The following is a 17,210-nucleotide window of genomic DNA, read 5'->3' on the forward strand; positions in this document are numbered from 1 at the left end:
CATAAAGCCAACAAAAACGAATTCAGAAAAAAGGGTAAGAGGAATATAAAACGTTTGGGGGTGACCCTGCAGAAAGGGCCAGTTCCAACATAACGATCCTCCAGCCTAAAGCTAGGGTAGACTAATCAATACCTTGATAGACTTCCCTGCTTCGGAGATAGAAAACGTTGACAGTGGCTCACTATTACATGGGCATTTGTCAGTTTTATGCCTCACTGAACTCAGTTTGATCCCTCAGTCTGCGTTCTCCTGAGGTACTGGACTAACGCATTGGAAACCCTTGTCCTTACCTGTAGACCCCATCTGTGCAGCACCTAACCTTAATTTGCCCACAGATGCATCACATTAGGCAGACGGTACCACCATGGCCATTGCAAAACGTTTGGGGGTGATCCTGCAGAAATGGCCGATTTAAAAAAAAAAAAAACTTGAACAACTAACTAGTCCGGGACGTTAGACATGTAGTTGACCACATGTTAGATCGGGACTTTGCCTTGCCAGGGGCTTTGAAGGTAAGTGTGGGCTTTCCTGTGGGTTTGGGCTGATCAGCCATTAATTTCAAGTGAATGTTGTGATTGAGCGATACGTGAAATCCCCAGACTAGATAGAGACTGAAGTTGCTTGTGAAGTTGTATCAAGGGTGGGTCTGAATCCAGGGTTAACCATAGGTTTCTGACTTCTCTTGATGTTGTTGGAGCAGACTCGAGTTCTGTAAACCAGATAGCGTTAGTTTGTTATTTGTGCTATTGTCTTCAGGGAGTGATTTCTGGGTTTGCAGTGTTGCTCTTTAGCGGGCTACTCATCATCCATGTGTTTATGGCATAGAGGCAGTTTTGAGTTGTAGATGTCTTCCGGGCAATCCATTTTTAGGATGATTTGCATGTCATCTGCATAGGTGTAAAAGATAAGTTTGGTAAAGATGTTCGGTAGAGGCTGAATAATCGAGAGGGTATTTATAGACCCTTAGGGACGCCACAGGATTGGGTATTAGAAGGTGATATGAAAGGTGCTAGGCAAGCTACCTTTAATTTTGAGGTAAGATGCAAACCATTTTAGAGCTTTTTCATGTAATCTGTTGTAGAACTGTTGGTTTGACATAGTAATTTTCTTTTACAATGTTTCAGATTTAATAAACACTGCTCTTTCAAATATTTTTTCTAAGAATGGTCCATTTGATATTAGGCCTGCAGTTTGCTGGTTCTGATGGGTCAATGTTTTTCTTTTTGAGGAGTGGTCTAATGTAGGAGGTTTTCAGATCAGGTGGGAATGCAGCTAGTTCGAGAGACTTGTTGAGTAGGCATTTAGTTACCTTCCCTGCACAAGTTGTGCAAAGGGTCTTTAAAGATTTGTGGAGGTGTCGGGTCTGAAGTCACCTAATGGTCTGCTTGTGTTGGTAATGTTGAGGAAATCTTTTTCTGAGAGGTTACTGAAATATGTACTGGTGGAAGTTAGCTTTTTTCTCTTTTTATGGTGGTTGGATCATGTTTTAGCCAATTATCTGCAATGTGAAGATCTTTAATGATGGTCAGTATGATTTTCAGCCAGGGAGTAGCACAGAAACCAGCGTGTCAGAGAAGAGCTTAAAGTGATCTTAGAGGAACTTGATCTAGCAGGAGTGATTCTTGTGGATTTGTCCAGTACTTTCAACATGATGGACAACAATATACCAATCAGTCATCTGAAGGAGGTAGGAATCTGGATTGGTTCTGCAGTGGTTTGCAGTGCAGTCAGTCAAGTTAGCCAGTTAAATCTCACTTGTTTTAAATCAAAAGTATTATCTCTATCCCCTCCACTCTTCAATCTATGTATTCAGCCCGGGGGGGGGGGGAGGGGGTCCAGCTCTCTGCTGAGCACACTAAAAGGAGTGGCACCACTGAAGCGCCTGCCTTTGCCACATCGCTTATGGAACTGGGTGGATGCAGCAAATGCAAAACTTTCAGAGCTGCCAAAAGTGTGGCCATGTGACCCGAACACACACCAAACACAATGGGCCACACTTGGTTTTATGGTGGCTAAAAGGAACATAGACCAGGCTTGGGGGGCAGCTGCCCCTCCAACGCTGAAAGACTGGAAGACCAACATGGACTGGTGAATGTTCCGTGAGAAGACTGTTTATGTGGCCCGTGGCTGCCCCAGTAAGAGGTCCCGGATATGGGGGCCATGGAATCGCTATAGAGGCAACATCTGTACCCCACCGTTGCAACCAGCCTCTGACGATATGCAATCTCCCTGATTTGTCCCATTGTGTAAACTGTGCTATCGTGTTGCCAGTTTTGTCTGTGCCTGATTGAATCGCCTATTTTATTGTAATGTGCCCTATTTTTTGTTTGTAGTTGATGATTGTTAATAAACAGAGTTTAAAAAAGAAAGTGTGGCCATGCAAAACATCAGGCTCATACTATAAATGTCCCACACTCACTGCAAACCGAAAAAAGACTTCAGGGCAGTGGTTTTCAGAAGTACCCTGGAGACCATGGATCAGGGTGTCACCAGCATCCAGTTGTGAGAGTACAAGGGCTTGGGAAGCAGTTCTAAAGTTGCTTTCTGGAAGAAGCTGCTTCATTTTCTTTAAAGGAGTCAGCTGGTACCAGACCATCTTTGTTTTTTGCTGTATGTTCCTTGAGGGTGAGGTTGGTTTCCCAGGTGAATCAAGTGACTTGCCATTCTGTGAAAGGTGGGGTTGGAAGCTGGCAAGGTACATGGCATTGAGCCAGGTTTGCACTGTTGCTTGTCTGTTGTTCTTGATAAATAACAGGAATTCTGTCTTGGTTGGGTTGAGCTTCAAATTGGCGCAGCACATCTACGCGGGGATGATGTGCAGGTAGTATTTGGGACTTGGGTGTCTGAATCAGAGGAGACTTTTAAATAGAGTTCGGTATCATTAGCATATTAGTGAATCTTTATGCAGTTATCTGTGAGTAGAGAACCAATGTCTTCATGTAGAAGTTGAAGATGACGGGAGACAGTATGGAATCCTTGGGGACTCCACATGTGATGGGGATCTATTGGGGCCTGGTATTGCGCGTATCAACAAACTGGTATTGGTCAGAGAGGTAGGATCGCAGTACCAATGAAGTGCATTCTGGTGGACTCCATTCGAGGCTCCAGGGTGCATAGGAGGGTGAAATGGCCGACTAGAGTTTGAAAATTCAGTCTCCTTTGTGTCGGACACTACTTTCCAAATCTAGAATTAAACGATTTCAATTATTTTGAACACTAAGTTAAGAGACGAAGAATTACAGTTAAGTGATTTAGTTATCTGTGTATCAGTGTTTAATTCTTGTATTTTACTCCTAATAAATACTAATAGAGACACTTTCACTGATCACAGCAGCTACTGTCTTGCTCAGATTCTAACCCAGCCATATTATCTATTTGTAAACAGATAAAATCAGAAGATGGGCAACCTCTTGCTGGAGTTCTCCTATCCCTCAGTGGTGGTGTATTCCGTTCCAATCTTCTAACTCAGGAGAACGGGAAGCTGACTTTTTTAAACCTGGTAATTTATTATGTGTAATCACTGTGTTTGTGCACTAAATCTAATCCCAGATTGATGCAACCCATTTAAACATATTCTGCCAAGCATTGAAACTGGAAAATATGACAGCCAGTATTTGCAAACTCTATGGGTACTGATTCCAGTTAGAGGACATTTACACAAACCTCTAGTTTTATTTTGTTTGTTTCCTGTTTTTGGTCATTGACTCGCACTCCTGACCTGTGGCTAATTGCTGTAGTCCAAGTTTGCATTCCATGAATTTGTGACATTATGTAGCACTTAAAGTTAGCACATCCCTCATTTCTTGTTGAAGGAATAATTCTGTATTTTTTCTTTCCCTTTTGAGTATCCTGTTGAGTAATGCTGGTAAAATGAGTATTTATATTTCTAATAAGAACTTTGGCAGAGCTGCATTGCCTACATATGTTCTATTTTGTCCTTTTCAGAGCCCTGGGCAATACTATTTTAAACCCATGATGAAAGAATTCCGCTTTGAACCATCATCTCAGATGATTGAAGTTGAGGAAGGTCAGAACCTAAAATTAACAATCACAGGTTACAGAACAGCATACAGGTCAGTTGACAAACAACCATTTTATTATTAGACCTAAATAGAAAATAGTGTATTAAATTCCTCTCAGTAACTGATTAGGCATCCAATATGTCACATGTGTTGAAGGTGAGAGAAGGTTGGTGGGGTGATTGAGGAAGAGTGGACTAGGAAGATAATTTAGTTGCTCCATTTAGATGTTTCTGCATATTCTGGTTAAACAAGAGTATGCTGATTGTTTTGCACGTATTACTGAGGGGTGATAGGATGCAGTGTTTGGCAGCTACGAATGATTTCATTAGGAAAGTATTCCTGCCATCAGTCATGTAGACCAATATCTCATGGCCTAGATGATCCTCTGTCTTAACGCATGAATCATCACTTAATAATAATGATATACACTGAGCATGGTTGTGTAAATTGAAGGTTGGACACTGTTATTAATGGGCAGGTATATGAAAACAGCCCTCTGATTCTACTTTCATTATAGTAAAGTGAAGTTGTGTATTGTTTAATGTATTGTAAGTCACTACAGAAGTTGGACCAATACCAATCAATGGCTACTTCTGATTGTCATTTTCACTCTGATTGGCATTTCATTGCTATAAAGATTACTTTGATTCTGATGCTTTTTAAGAATGGTTCCCTTCCCAGCAAGGCAGATTGAAATGATTGTTGTAAAATTTTCAACCTCTTCCTCCTATGGGATATGAGATCCATAAATGTAATTTTCTTGTTCTTTTGGTTGGTTTCTATTTAGCATAAATCTGCTCACCTATTGTTAGATGGGAGACTGTAGTATAGCTTCTCTTGCATACGTGTTCTGTTTTTGCTGAGAATGCAGAGGTTGGGGTGGGACTTTGAGCAGTTCAGGGTACTGACATCATTATGTTTGTAGTGTGGGCTCTGTTTTGATGACGAGAACAATCTGTAATACTGATCTTATCGCAAACCAGCACTGAATATCACATATGTGCTTCAGTGTGCTCCTTGGAAAGAAGGACCTCTTTTTCATCAATGGAAACCTCTGATAAGGCTGTTCCCATGCTATTACAAGCATTCAGGCATTGGGCATTTCTTGGAAGCAATAAATATGCCCTATTACTTCAGAGGAACCTGAGGACTTGCATAAGTCTCAAATGTAGGACAAGTCAAGGTACTAATCTGAAAGTAAGGCAGAACATATTGAGATGTTGACTAGGACATTTCGTTGACCATGGCTAATTGCCCCTTAAAGCCACTGGAATCAGGCTTGTGTATTTTTGGTGGAGAAGTGGGATCTTTAGAGTGCTGCTATTGCAAGAAACGTCATTGCAGATTGACACATTATTAATTATCAAACTTCATATTCCACCCTCCTGGAAGCATATATTGCCTGATACACTTGCTAATGATAACTTGAATGAAGTGACTATGCCCTTAGATTATTATTAGTTGTACTAGATTGTGTGGTGACCATTTCATCTCTACCTATGTTTAGATCCTTTGGTCTTAATATAAGCATCGATTGGAGGACTGTGTCTGCCTCCTTTAATTGCCCTCTTCATGTGATCTGAACCAAACTAGCTTTTAAACGCCTCTAGGATTTGATGTGAGTGTACTTAGTGAACCCAGCAGCAGCCAAGCCAGTGCTGGACTGCATGTGAGCTTTAAATCTCCATAGGGAGGACGTAATGAGAAGAACTGCCTACACACCAGGGAACAAACTTAAGGGGAGGGATGCAAAATATTTACCCTCAGAAAAGTGAAGTTTTCAACAACCTAGGTGAAATATCTTGGAGGCACAGATTACAAGGACTGAACAGTGAGGAGAACTCCAAGATGTATTGCCATTTTCCGGTTCGTAGGCATAGAAAACCTAGCATAGGAAGCAGGTGGTGTACCCGAGCAGTGGGTTGCATCAACATTCTAAATGAGAGACTTTTGTAAATTTTCCTTAACAAGATTTGGCATACCCCCTATTCCTTCTGTCCCACTCTCTTGCTACCCCCCCCCCCCTAATCTTCCCTGGACACTCAGAAGAGGCTGAAATATTCTGAACGATTTGAGAAAATGTTACCCACAGTTTGTCTGAATAATGTGTCTCCTGCATTGTAGCGCGGGTGATATCCCAAGGGTCTTCTCCCATGTTTTAGACCTCTCCACCTTTACGCTCAAAATTCTCTGAACGCTACTGGTGGCCCTTTCTTTTCCTCCAATCCTCTCGCATTTTACTTTCCTCTCCCATATGAGAGTCCAAAGGCCCTAATGATGTCCTATTTTGTGTGCAACAGATTGTCGGTGTTAAAATGTCTTAAGTACTTATGATGTCCCAAGTTTTGTTTCATGACAATAATAAAGACAAAGCAAAAACAAATATTAAGGATCTTAAAGACTCTTGGATGCTATACCCTCTCCCAAGCTACCATGTCATCTGGATCCATTTTGGGTAGAACCTCTGTTGCCTGCAACATTTTCTTACTGTGAAAGAATTTCGACATTAAATGCTGCATGTAGGGTCACATCAACATTAAATCTAAGGTATACTAAAGTTGTTGTCCTTGGGCTGTTGCTAAAATTTCCTCCGACTAGCTGTAACATCACAGTGTTCAAAATGCAGATTTTAGAGTTTATCTCAACCTTTGCTCTAAGTGGATGCCCTAGTCAGGATCATGCATGTTGGATATTGATGTGATGTATGCAAGTCAGTTTATCTTGATTATAGTCTATAATTCAGATAAAGCATTGGATGTAGACCCTTAAGCGGCAGCTTAAAGGGAAGCAGACCACACTTCAGCCTTTCTCGGAAACCTTTTCTTCCACCTTATTGTCAAATGGTGACAAACCAACATAAAAATCAGACTCGTTGTAAACAGTCATACCCTGCACATAAAGGTAGTCTTTGAACTCGCCCTTCCTTTTCTTTTACTAAAGATCCCTCTGAATTCACCTTCCGTTCTGTCTTCAGATTTCTTCTTTCAAAGCTGCAGTGACTCTGGCAAGAAATAATTAAGCTGAAATGAGCAATGGGCATTAGGCTATTTTTGTTACTTCTGGTGATACTTTAAGTAAGTATGCTTCTTTAACAGAATTTCTTTTGTTTCCCTTGTTAAAGGCCATGCAAACACATGCTGCTTGAGTAGCAGTGTTTTTTTTTTTGTGAGGCATAACTGTATCTAATTAGCACCCGAGCGACTGCTCATGCTTTTCTTAAAGTATTATGTTCCATGAACAAGCATGATATTATCCACTGGTTTAGCTAAATCATGCTGGAAACATTTTTCTTTGGGATGCAATGGATTTGTGGTGTTTCCCAGAAAATGAATAGTAATTCCTTTAAATTGTTTTTAAATGTGAGGGAAGGGGAATTGTGTGTTGGAAGGGTGACTAACCATAGTTACAGTTGTGTTCCTCTTAAAGTCTCTCTTAAACCAGCCATCCACATACTCTCTGTTACTGTAGGTCTTTGAGTATTGGTATGAATGGGAGACTAAAGTATGCTGTTTTACTGAGATAGACTGTTGAGGTGGTGGAGCCGAACGCTGACTGTGCAGCATGTGCATTCTGACAACTTGTTTCGTGGAGCAAAGCTGACATAGTCAACAAAGCTACACTGCTGAAGTTTTTCCAGGAAAAACTGTGCATGCTTAAGGACTGAGTATCCTTAAGCTGTCCCCCGAGATACCAACTCTGTCTAAAAAAGAATACCTGTGAAGTAGCAGTAAATGCAAGTTTATCTTTTTAAAAATAATGATATCCTCATTTGTCACCACCTTCTCCATCATCTAGCATATCTGGAGAGGATTGCACTAGTAACTTTCCTTTAGAGTAAGTGACCCTAAAGAAGAAATGTTCTACCTCCCGCTTTGAAATGAATCTCATGTTCCTCGTATGGAAGTACAGTAGTTGAAGAAAGAAATGGTGTTCTTTGCCGTGCAGCAGGCATAGCTATCGCATCTGAAAAAGACAATTTTCACAAGGTACATCTGACATACTGTACCGATTTCCTGGTGATAAAAGGCATAACATTGAGTGAATTAAGGAAAACCGATGTTTCATGTTCTGGCAAGTAATCCAGGGTAAGAAAAGCATTTTATCGAGAAGGTTCTAAAGTAACAGAGTTTCCATTTTTGAGCTCTTCGGTGTTTGCAAAATACATTTTGAACTTATTAGCTCCTTACTGTACTAGACCTTAGAAAATAAATGCATGTGTTCGAGAACCACTTGTAAGTGGAACACGTACGTCAAAAGACTAGGAGCGTTAGTTTTGTCATAAACTCTTGACTATGTCATCATCAGTATCTGGTTCAGGATCTAAGACTGAGGGCAATCTCTTGGTGTTGAGTATTCAAATAATGTCTAGCTACTTGGAATCATGATTTTCTTGAAAGCACTAAAAAGTATGTGCCTGCTGAAGAAGACTTTGGAGTCAATATACATGCCAAAGCATCAAATTATCTTTCATTAGGCATTTAGTGCCTCAACTCAGAAAGTGTGTTAGGCATTACGACTGGTGATATAACAGTAGCCATCACAGAAGGGGAAAATAAACATTTTACTGATTGTAAATACCTTTCTGACAGATAGCAGGTGGTAAGTACTGAAGGGAATAAAATACAGCCATTAAATTGTAGAAGTTAGTACCAAAATTGACTTCATCACTGAGCAGATCTAAAAGGACGAACCTATAAACTGTTTCCGAACCTGAAGCACAGCTTAGTTATAGATACAAATGTTCGGAAAAGTCCACCATTTAGATGTTAAAGTAGTCATAAGTAGGTGTTATGGCTGGTGGAATGAGGTTGTATGGAATACACTTCAGTGGGTGGCTCCTTGAGTTCTATCCATGGGATGGACATAGATTTGTGAGAGAGATTAATCAAGAGCTTCACTTAAGTGTCCTGGCCATGTCTCTGGTCCAGCTATTTTTAGTTTGGCAAGCACTGGCCAACAAAAAGGGGAAGATGTCCATAATGCACCCTAGCCAGGCGTCAAGAACAAGGGCCACTTAAGGAGACAAATGTGGCAGAGTTCTTGCTGAGATAAAGCACAGAGGCATCTGCAGTCAGAGATTGTGCACTCTCTGAGGAAAACTTTAAGAATATAAGGGGATGGCTCTTTTTTTACATTTATGCAAGGTCCTTAAAGGAGCAAAAGTGTCAGACCATTAAAATGAATAATCTGAAAGAAACACGTTAGTTAGATTCCTCACCTTAGAATATCCCCCGGCGTCAGACTGGATCCGGAAAGTTTTTTGTAGCAATACCCCTTGCGCGTCGCTAGGCGTCTTCTGTGGCTCCGCGTCCGTCGTTGGCGTCGTGCGCCGGAATGACGTCGTCGGAGTACTTAGACGCCACCCTCGCGAGCTGACGTCAGTTCTTCTTTTTTCCGCGCCAGTAAGCGCCGATCCGGGAAGAGCTTACCCCTAGTCATTTTTTGACTACCTTTTTGACTCTTTTTGGTCTATCGACTCGACTCTGGTGCCGGTAGGATGCCTGGTTTTAAGGCCTGTGACGCCTGTCATCGCCTGATGTCGGTGACGGATCACCACCGCCGGTGCCTTTACTGCCTGGGGGCCGACCACGACGCGGAGTCGTGTCCCGACTGTCAGGCCTTGACATCGAAAGCTAGGTGGGAGCGGTCCCGTAAGCTTCTCGAGCTTCGGCACTCGGCTCCACGCCGCTCTTGGTCCCGGTCCAGGAGGAGGTCCAAGGACCGATCGCGGAGCCACAGCCATCGCTCGTCGGGGTCTTCGGGTAAGTCGAAGCACTCCAAGAAGTCCAAGAGACGACATCGCTCTTCGGACTCCCCTCGCCGGTCGCGCGACTCAGCCGAGGGTCAGGGTGGTCCCACCCCCGCGGCTCCGTCGGAGCCGCGTCCGTCCCCATACCCGCCGGTCCCTGGGACTGACGCGACTCCGGCGGAGGTCAGTGCCTTCCTCTCGGCCATGAGGGGCCTGGCTCCGGCCCCGACGCCGCAGGTCCCCGAGGGATCCACCTCCGACGACGTCCCCGGGCGACGTCGTTCCCCGGTTTAGCCCCGGTCCGGGCCCGACGCCAGCACGGCGCCACCCTGGTGAACCTTTCATCTACTGCCCAGCTCCGATCGTTCCTCCTGTTTATCGGGAATCGGATGACGAGGGCGACTGGGAGGGGTATGATGACCCTATGGCCGCTCAGGCTCAACTTTCTCAGGACTGGGCAGAGGAATTGGGGGATGCCACCGGTCTGGATACCTCCCCGGACGCTGGTTTCATCTCTCCTCCGACTGTGGCCTCGGAGGAGGGTGCAGCCTTCTCAGTGGTGCTGCGCAAGACGGCCGAAGCCCTCTGGCTGGAGTTGCCTGCTGTGGCCGTGAGGACGAACGCCCTCACTGAGGTCCTTCAACCGACAGCAAGCTCCACTGGGCCTCTGCTGCAGTTTAATGAGGCCCTCATTGACGTTCTGCAGGGCACTTGGTCCAAGCCCTCCACAGTCCCTCCTGTGGACCGGAACGTTGCCCGGCGCCACCGCCCTGCTCCGGGCGACCCCAGTTTCCTCTCCCAACACCCCACCCCCGAGAGTCTGGTTATCCAGGCCTCAACCTCCCAATCCTCCTTCCCGTCCGCTCCTCCGGATCGGGAATCCAAGAGGTTGGAGCAGTTTGGCAAGAAACTGTTCTCGTCCCTGAGTTTGGGACTGCGGTCTTTAAATACCGCTTGCCTGTTGGACCGTTATTCCCACTCTCTGTGGGATGTGGTGGAGGACGTGCTGCCCTTGTGTCCGGTGGGGGCCCGGACACGACTCGCTCAAGCTCTTGCTGACGGTCGAGATGCAGCGCGGCATGCCATTCGGTGTGGACTTGACACCACGGACTCGCTGGGTTGGGTGATTTCCACCATGGTGGCGCTTCGGCGTCACGCCTGGCTGAGGTCCACGTCATTTTCGGCGGATGTCCAGAGTTCCCTCATGGACATGCCTTTTGATGGCACTCGCCTTTTTGGTGAGAAGGCGGACAGTGCGCTGGCTCGGTTCAAGGACTCCCGGGCCACGGCCAAGTCCTTGGGTCTTTCGGCCCCGCGGCCGCAAACTTCCGCCTTTCGTCCCTTTCGTGGCCAAGGAAGGAGCGCCTCCTCACGTCCGCCCAGCCGCCGGCCGCAGAACCAACCTGCATGCGGTCGCGGACGTGGATTCCGCCGAGGCGGTACTGGAAGTCAACGTGCCGGTCAGTCCACATCCACCCCGGCAGCATCCGCCTCAAAGCTCTCCTAGTCCGAGCTTTCAAGCCCATTCCACGCCAGTGGGCGGCAGAGTTCGCCATCACCTGCTCCACTGGCGCTCCATCACGTCGGACAGGTGGGTGCTGCAAATCGTCCGAAGGGGCTACTCTCTTCCCTTCGAGACGACCCCTACAGCCATGCCACCGCAGAACCACCGTATGTCGGGGGATCATTTGCATCTTCTCCGAGAGGAAGTTTCGGCCCTCTTGGCCAAAGAGGCCGTCGAGCGCGTTCCTGGTCCAAAAGTAGGTCGTGGTTGTTATTCCCACTACTTTCTGGTTCCCAAGAAGGGCAAAGGGGGCCTACGCCCGATCTTGGACCTCAGGAGCGTCAACACCTTCCTCCGGAAGGACCGGTTCAAGATGCTCACTTTAGCTCAGGTGCTGGCTGCCCTAGACCCTGGAGACTGGATGGTAGCGTTGGACTTGCAGGACGCTTATTTCCACATCCCCGTCCTGCCGGCCCACTGGCGTTACCTACGATTCACGGTGGGTCAGGAGCACTTTCAGTTCACCGTGCTCCCCTTCGGCCTCACCAGTGCCCCTCGGGTGTTCACGAAAGTGATGGCGGTGGTCGCAGCTCATCTGCGCCGATCAGGGGTTCCAGTCTTCCCCTATCTCGACGACTGGCTGTTGAAGGCGGGCTCGCCACAGCACGTCGTCTCCCACCTCCAGACTACGGCCGACCTCCTGCACTCGCTGGGGTTCTCCATCAATGTGCCAAAGTCGCACCTGAGTCCCTCCCAGAAGCTCCTTTTCATCGGAGCGGTTCTCGATTCGGCGCAGTTCCGGGTCTATCCGCCGGAACAGCGGGTCTGGGACATTCAGGCCCTGATTTCCATCTTCCGGCCTCTGTCCTGGGTTTCGGTCAGGTTGGTGCTGTGGCTTCTGGGGCTGATGGCCTCCTGCATCCTGTTGGTACCTCACGCCCGGTGGCGGATGCGGGCTCTGCAGTGGGACCTGAAGTTTCAGTGGGCCCAGCATCGCGGCAACCTGTCCGACCATGTCCTGATCTCGGAGGGCACTGCGAACCAGCTGCAGTGGTGGCTCACGAATCGCGATTGGGTCAGCGGCAGATCCCTCTCCCTACCCCAACTGGAGCATGTCGTAGTGACGGATGCGTCCCTCCTGGGATGGGGGGGCCATATGGGAGAGGCGGAGATCAGAGGACTCTGGTCTCCGGCGGAGACTCGGCTCCATATCAACCTATTGGAGCTGAGGGCGATCCGACTTGCACTGAAAGCCTTCCTTCCCTCTGTCCGGGGAAGTGTCGTGCAGGTGTTCACGGACAACACCACCGCCATGTGATATTGCAACAAACAAGGCGGGGTGGGGTCGTGGACCCTTTGTCAGGAGGCTCTGAGCCTCTGGACATGGCTGGAACATCAGGGCATCACCCTGGTGGTTCAACATCTGGCGGGCTCTCTGAACGCCAGAGTAGACGAACTCAGCCGCCGGTGCATGATGGATCCCGAATGGCGTCTGAACTCGGACGTGGCGCAAGGTCTCTTTCTGCAGTGGGGAGAGCCTTGGTTAGATCTATTCGCCACCGAAGAGAACGCGCAATGTCAGCAGTTCTGCATGTTGGAATTTCCAAGGCGGCACTCGCTCGGAGACGCTTTTCGTCGCGAGTGGAGTTGCGGTCTGTTGTACGCCTTTCCGCCTATACCACTTCTGCCCAGAGTGCTGAAGGAGCTCAGGCGCGACCGGGCCCAAGTCATCTTGGTGGCTCCGGATTAGGCACGAAGGTACTGGTATCCCGAGCTACTCAGTATGTCCATCGATCCTCTGATACGACTGCCTCTTCAGGAGGACCTTCTGTCGCAGCAACAGGGGACGGTCCTCCACCCGAACCTGTCCAGCCTCCACCTCCATGCGTGGAGATTTAGCGGCGACAGTTGATGCCATTTGACTTGCCTCCTGAAGTCTGTGATATCATTCTGGCAGCCAGGCGTCCCTCCACAAAGACGGTATACGCCTGCCGATGGAACAAATTTGTGGCATGGTGCACAGCAAAGGCTGTGGATCCCCTTTCTGCCCCTCTTTCTGAGGTTCTCCTCTGTCTTTGGCCCAGCAGGGCTCTGCTCTGGGCACCTTGAAGGGTTATCTTGCTGCAATCTCTGCTTTCTTGAGGCTTCCTGATCAGCCTTCTCTTTTCAAGTCCCCTGTTGTCTCCCGTTTTCTCAAGGGCATTACTCGTATGTTCCCTCCTGTTCCCTTCGTAATGCCTCAGTGGGACTTGAACCTTGTTCTTACTTTTCTGATGTGCGCTCCCTTTGAGCCCCTTCACAACTGTCCACTTCGTCTACTGACTCTGAAAGCTGCCTTCCTGGTGGCTATCACCTCCGCTAGGCGGGTGAGGGAGCTCCAGGCTCTGTCAGTTAAGCCTCCCTTCCTTTTGTTTCGTCCGGATAAGGTTGTCCTTGGGCCCGTCCTTCTTTCCTTCCTAAAGTCGTGACTCCCTTTCACATCGGGCAATCTGTCATGCTGCCCACCTTCTTTCCGCCTCTGCATCCTTCAAAAGATGAAGAGAGGCTCCACCGTCTGGACCCAAAACGTGCGCTGTCATTTTATTCCAGTTCCGGGTGGACGACCAACTTTTTGTTGGATATGTAGGTGCGAAGAAGGGTAAAGTTGTGCACAAGCGGACCATCTCGCGGTGGGTCGTGTTTTGTATTAAACTCTGGTATTCTTTGGCGAAAAAAGGTCCCTCCTGTTGGGCTGAGAGCGCATTCCACCCGGGCCACTGCGGCGAAGACTGCCCTGGGACGGGGAGTCCCCTTGCAGGACATCTGTCAGGCGGCGACGTGGGCTTCACTGCACATGTTCGCCAGGCACTATTGCCTGGACAGCCAAGTCCGGAGAGATGGCCACTTTGGCCGTTCTGTTCTCCAGGACTTTCTGGTGTGATCTTGGTTCGCAGACCCACCACCGGGGTTGGTATTGCTGGGGTATCTATTCTAAGGTGAGGAATCTAACTAACGTGTTTCTTTCAGATGAACAAGTTACTTACCTTCGGTAACGATGTATCTGTAAAACATTAGTTAGTTAGATTCCTCACCGACCCACCCAGCCTCCCCGTTCTGCGAACCGACATTTAGGGTTAAGGTTCTCCCTTTCAGGGCCCTAGATTTTTTGGCACCAGTGTCGGTCTCTTGCATGGCTCAGCGTCCCTGGCGCGGAAAGTTATGTACAAGAACTGACGTCAGCGCGCGAGGGCGGCGTCTAAGTACTCCGACGACGTCATTCCGGCGCACGACGCCAACGACGGACGCGGAGCCGCAGACGACGCCTAGCGACGCGCAAGGGGTATTGCTACAAAAAACTTTCCGGATCCAGTCTGACGCCTGGGGATTTTCTAAGGTGAGGAATCTAACTAACTAATGTTTCTTACAGATACATCGTTACCGAAGGTAAGTAACTTGTTCTTTAACCCCTTCGACGCGCATGACGGAATGGTTCCGTCATGCACGTCGGTTGCGCTGTGCGCATGACGGAACCGTTCCGTCATGGCCCCGCCCGCGCACGGAACCTTCAGCGTGGCGCGGAAATCCGCGCCGCGCTGAATGGGTTAAAACCAAGCATGCAAATTTGGTGTCAGCCGACCCCGAAGCAACAGATTTTTTCGGTGTGACCAACCCGGAAATTTCCTGTAAAGGAAAAAAAACCTTCGCATCTGTTGAGTAGAGCGACAGAGGTGCAAAAATTAAGCACCGATGACATGCCCCATAATATTTTTGCCCGGTGCAGCCCAAAGACCAAATGGAGTGGCATTTTTATAAGTAGATGCTGTAGCAAAATTATGTTTCTGTTGGACAAATTCAGGTCTTCTGGTAGCGCTCCTCTTTTTTCAACAAAGAATCAGTTGATTTAGAAATAGATCAGATATTTCATATTCGACAGTTCACATCTCTAGGACATGAAATGAGACTGAGTGCTTCCCCACATCATAGTGCTCACAAAGCTATATGGTTTCAAAATTATACCTGTGAACAAAATGGATAATACCCTAGGACATATATGGGTACCAACCAAAAATAACTATACATTTAAATAGAGAGAGAAAATCTGGAATGATTGCTGAAACTCTACTAAATACTGCTTCCATAGTATGGATGCCATATACTCTTCAAGAGCGGTTACAAGTTGGGTTTTACAACTTAGATTGCTGTAAAACCGCAACGGCAGAAAAGAACCTAAATCTAATCAGCTGAGCTTAAATAGCGCAACAGAGGTCTATTTGTTCCAAGGCCAGTACAACTGTCACTTCCTGCCGAGGCATGGCAGACCCTTACAGGTGAGCAACGACCTCATTATTCACATAGTGGAATAATCAGGCATGTCAAATACAGCAAGATGAGGATAGATTTAATAGGCATATACAAGCAAATTCACAATCACAGGTAGAATATTGCATCTGAACCACAATAAACTATACCAACAAGTCACGGAAAGTAATTACAGTGAGATATACAGCAGCCTCAGGACTCATTTGGGGAACATTTCATTGTAATAAGAAAGATAAGCAGGCTCCACAGCATGCTACAGCCAATAGGTTTGCAGCCCAGTGACCATATCTTAACTAAATCTCATGCAAGTCAATGAGAGGTGAAATAGTGACAAATGCTATTCTGCAGAGTTCTTTGCGGAGATAGAACCGTGTTGCAGTCGGTAAGTTTTCCACCAACAGTGAACTTCTCTGCTTTAGCTGCAAAAACAGACTTTGCCTACAATAGACACACTGAACAAAAGAGGACAGTACTCGGTAATTTTGACTGGTACATGTACTTGCCAAAATCAAATAGACATTACATCAATTAGCGGGGAGAAGGCTTATATATTTACTACCAGTTAGCGAGGAGAAGGCTTACACGTACTGCAAATTAGCTTGGAGAAGGCTTACACACTATCAGTTAACAAGGAGAAGGCTTTCACACTTGCTATCAAGTAGTGCGGTGAAGGCTTACACGCTACCAATTGGCAGGTATAAGGCTTGCATACTTAACATTAATCTGCAAGGAGAGCGCTTACACAATTACTATAAATTAGCAGGGAAAAGACTTACACAGTTACTTTAGCTCACGCTATAAAACCCAATGCATATAAAAAGCTCTGATAGAATTTTCGCCATCAGTATAATATCAAGATTCCTGGTGTGTACCTGTTCCGAAGGTGTCCTTTGAAAGTAATTGAAATAGAATAATCATGTACACAAAGAAAGATTATTTCCTATCTTAAAGCAACAGTTCCTTACAACTCACACAGATAATGTGTATTCCACATCTAGACTTTCAGAACAAGAGTAGAAAGATTGTGACACTTCTCCACAAGAACAATATTCTCCCTGCCTTCTTGCACAAGGTTAAAGGGTCATGAAATGTTAGTGCTGATAGCGCCACAATGATTACACCATTCCAAACTTGCAGCTTCATTACACATGTATGTTATAGGCTACATAATCGGGTAATCTATTAACATCAACAGATTCATTTATCTTGTCAAAATCCTAATACAGTCACCTTTTCAAATGAAAGATACAAGCCCTGCAGGATTCAAGATCTTTCTGTTGAGTATATATTTTGTCTATACACCACAAGTAATCCTTCATGATAATAATATAGTCCCTTAACACAAAAAGAATTTAGTTTCTCTAACCACCGGTCTGCTACATATAAGGCGAATTATACAATGGAAAATCTGTTAACATTAAGACTAAAGGTGCTGTTTGAAGTTTGTGCTTTGCTGGAGAGCATTTTGTCTGGCGTGCGGTGGGACGTACAAACATCACATTCACGGCCTTGGTCTCACAACTGCTCATGTAAGGCAATTGAATTCTATAAATTGTTAATATTTCACACATTTTGCATCTACAACAAGGTACTAAAAAGAAGGTGTTCATGTGTTTTTTAACCCAATTAGTCCTGG

General features: G+C 46.4%; 1 protein-coding gene across 1 annotated transcript in view; it reads left to right on the plus strand.

The window, feature by feature from the left end:
• The window catches only part of LOC146789754 (BOS complex subunit NOMO1-like), a 343,657-nt gene that overhangs the window by 227,524 nt on the left and 98,923 nt on the right, over positions 1-17,210 (plus strand). Inside the window, exons 23-24 of the mRNA XM_085632091.1 lie at positions 3,386-3,499; positions 3,946-4,073. Of these exons, the coding sequence (XP_085488217.1) occupies positions 3,386-3,499; positions 3,946-4,073 (242 nt within the window). The remainder of the gene's footprint in view (positions 1-3,385; positions 3,500-3,945; positions 4,074-17,210) is intronic.

Source organism: Triturus cristatus, chromosome 10 (genome assembly GCF_964204655.1).
Source record: "Triturus cristatus chromosome 10, aTriCri1.1, whole genome shotgun sequence".
NCBI lineage: Eukaryota > Metazoa > Chordata > Amphibia > Caudata > Salamandridae > Triturus > Triturus cristatus.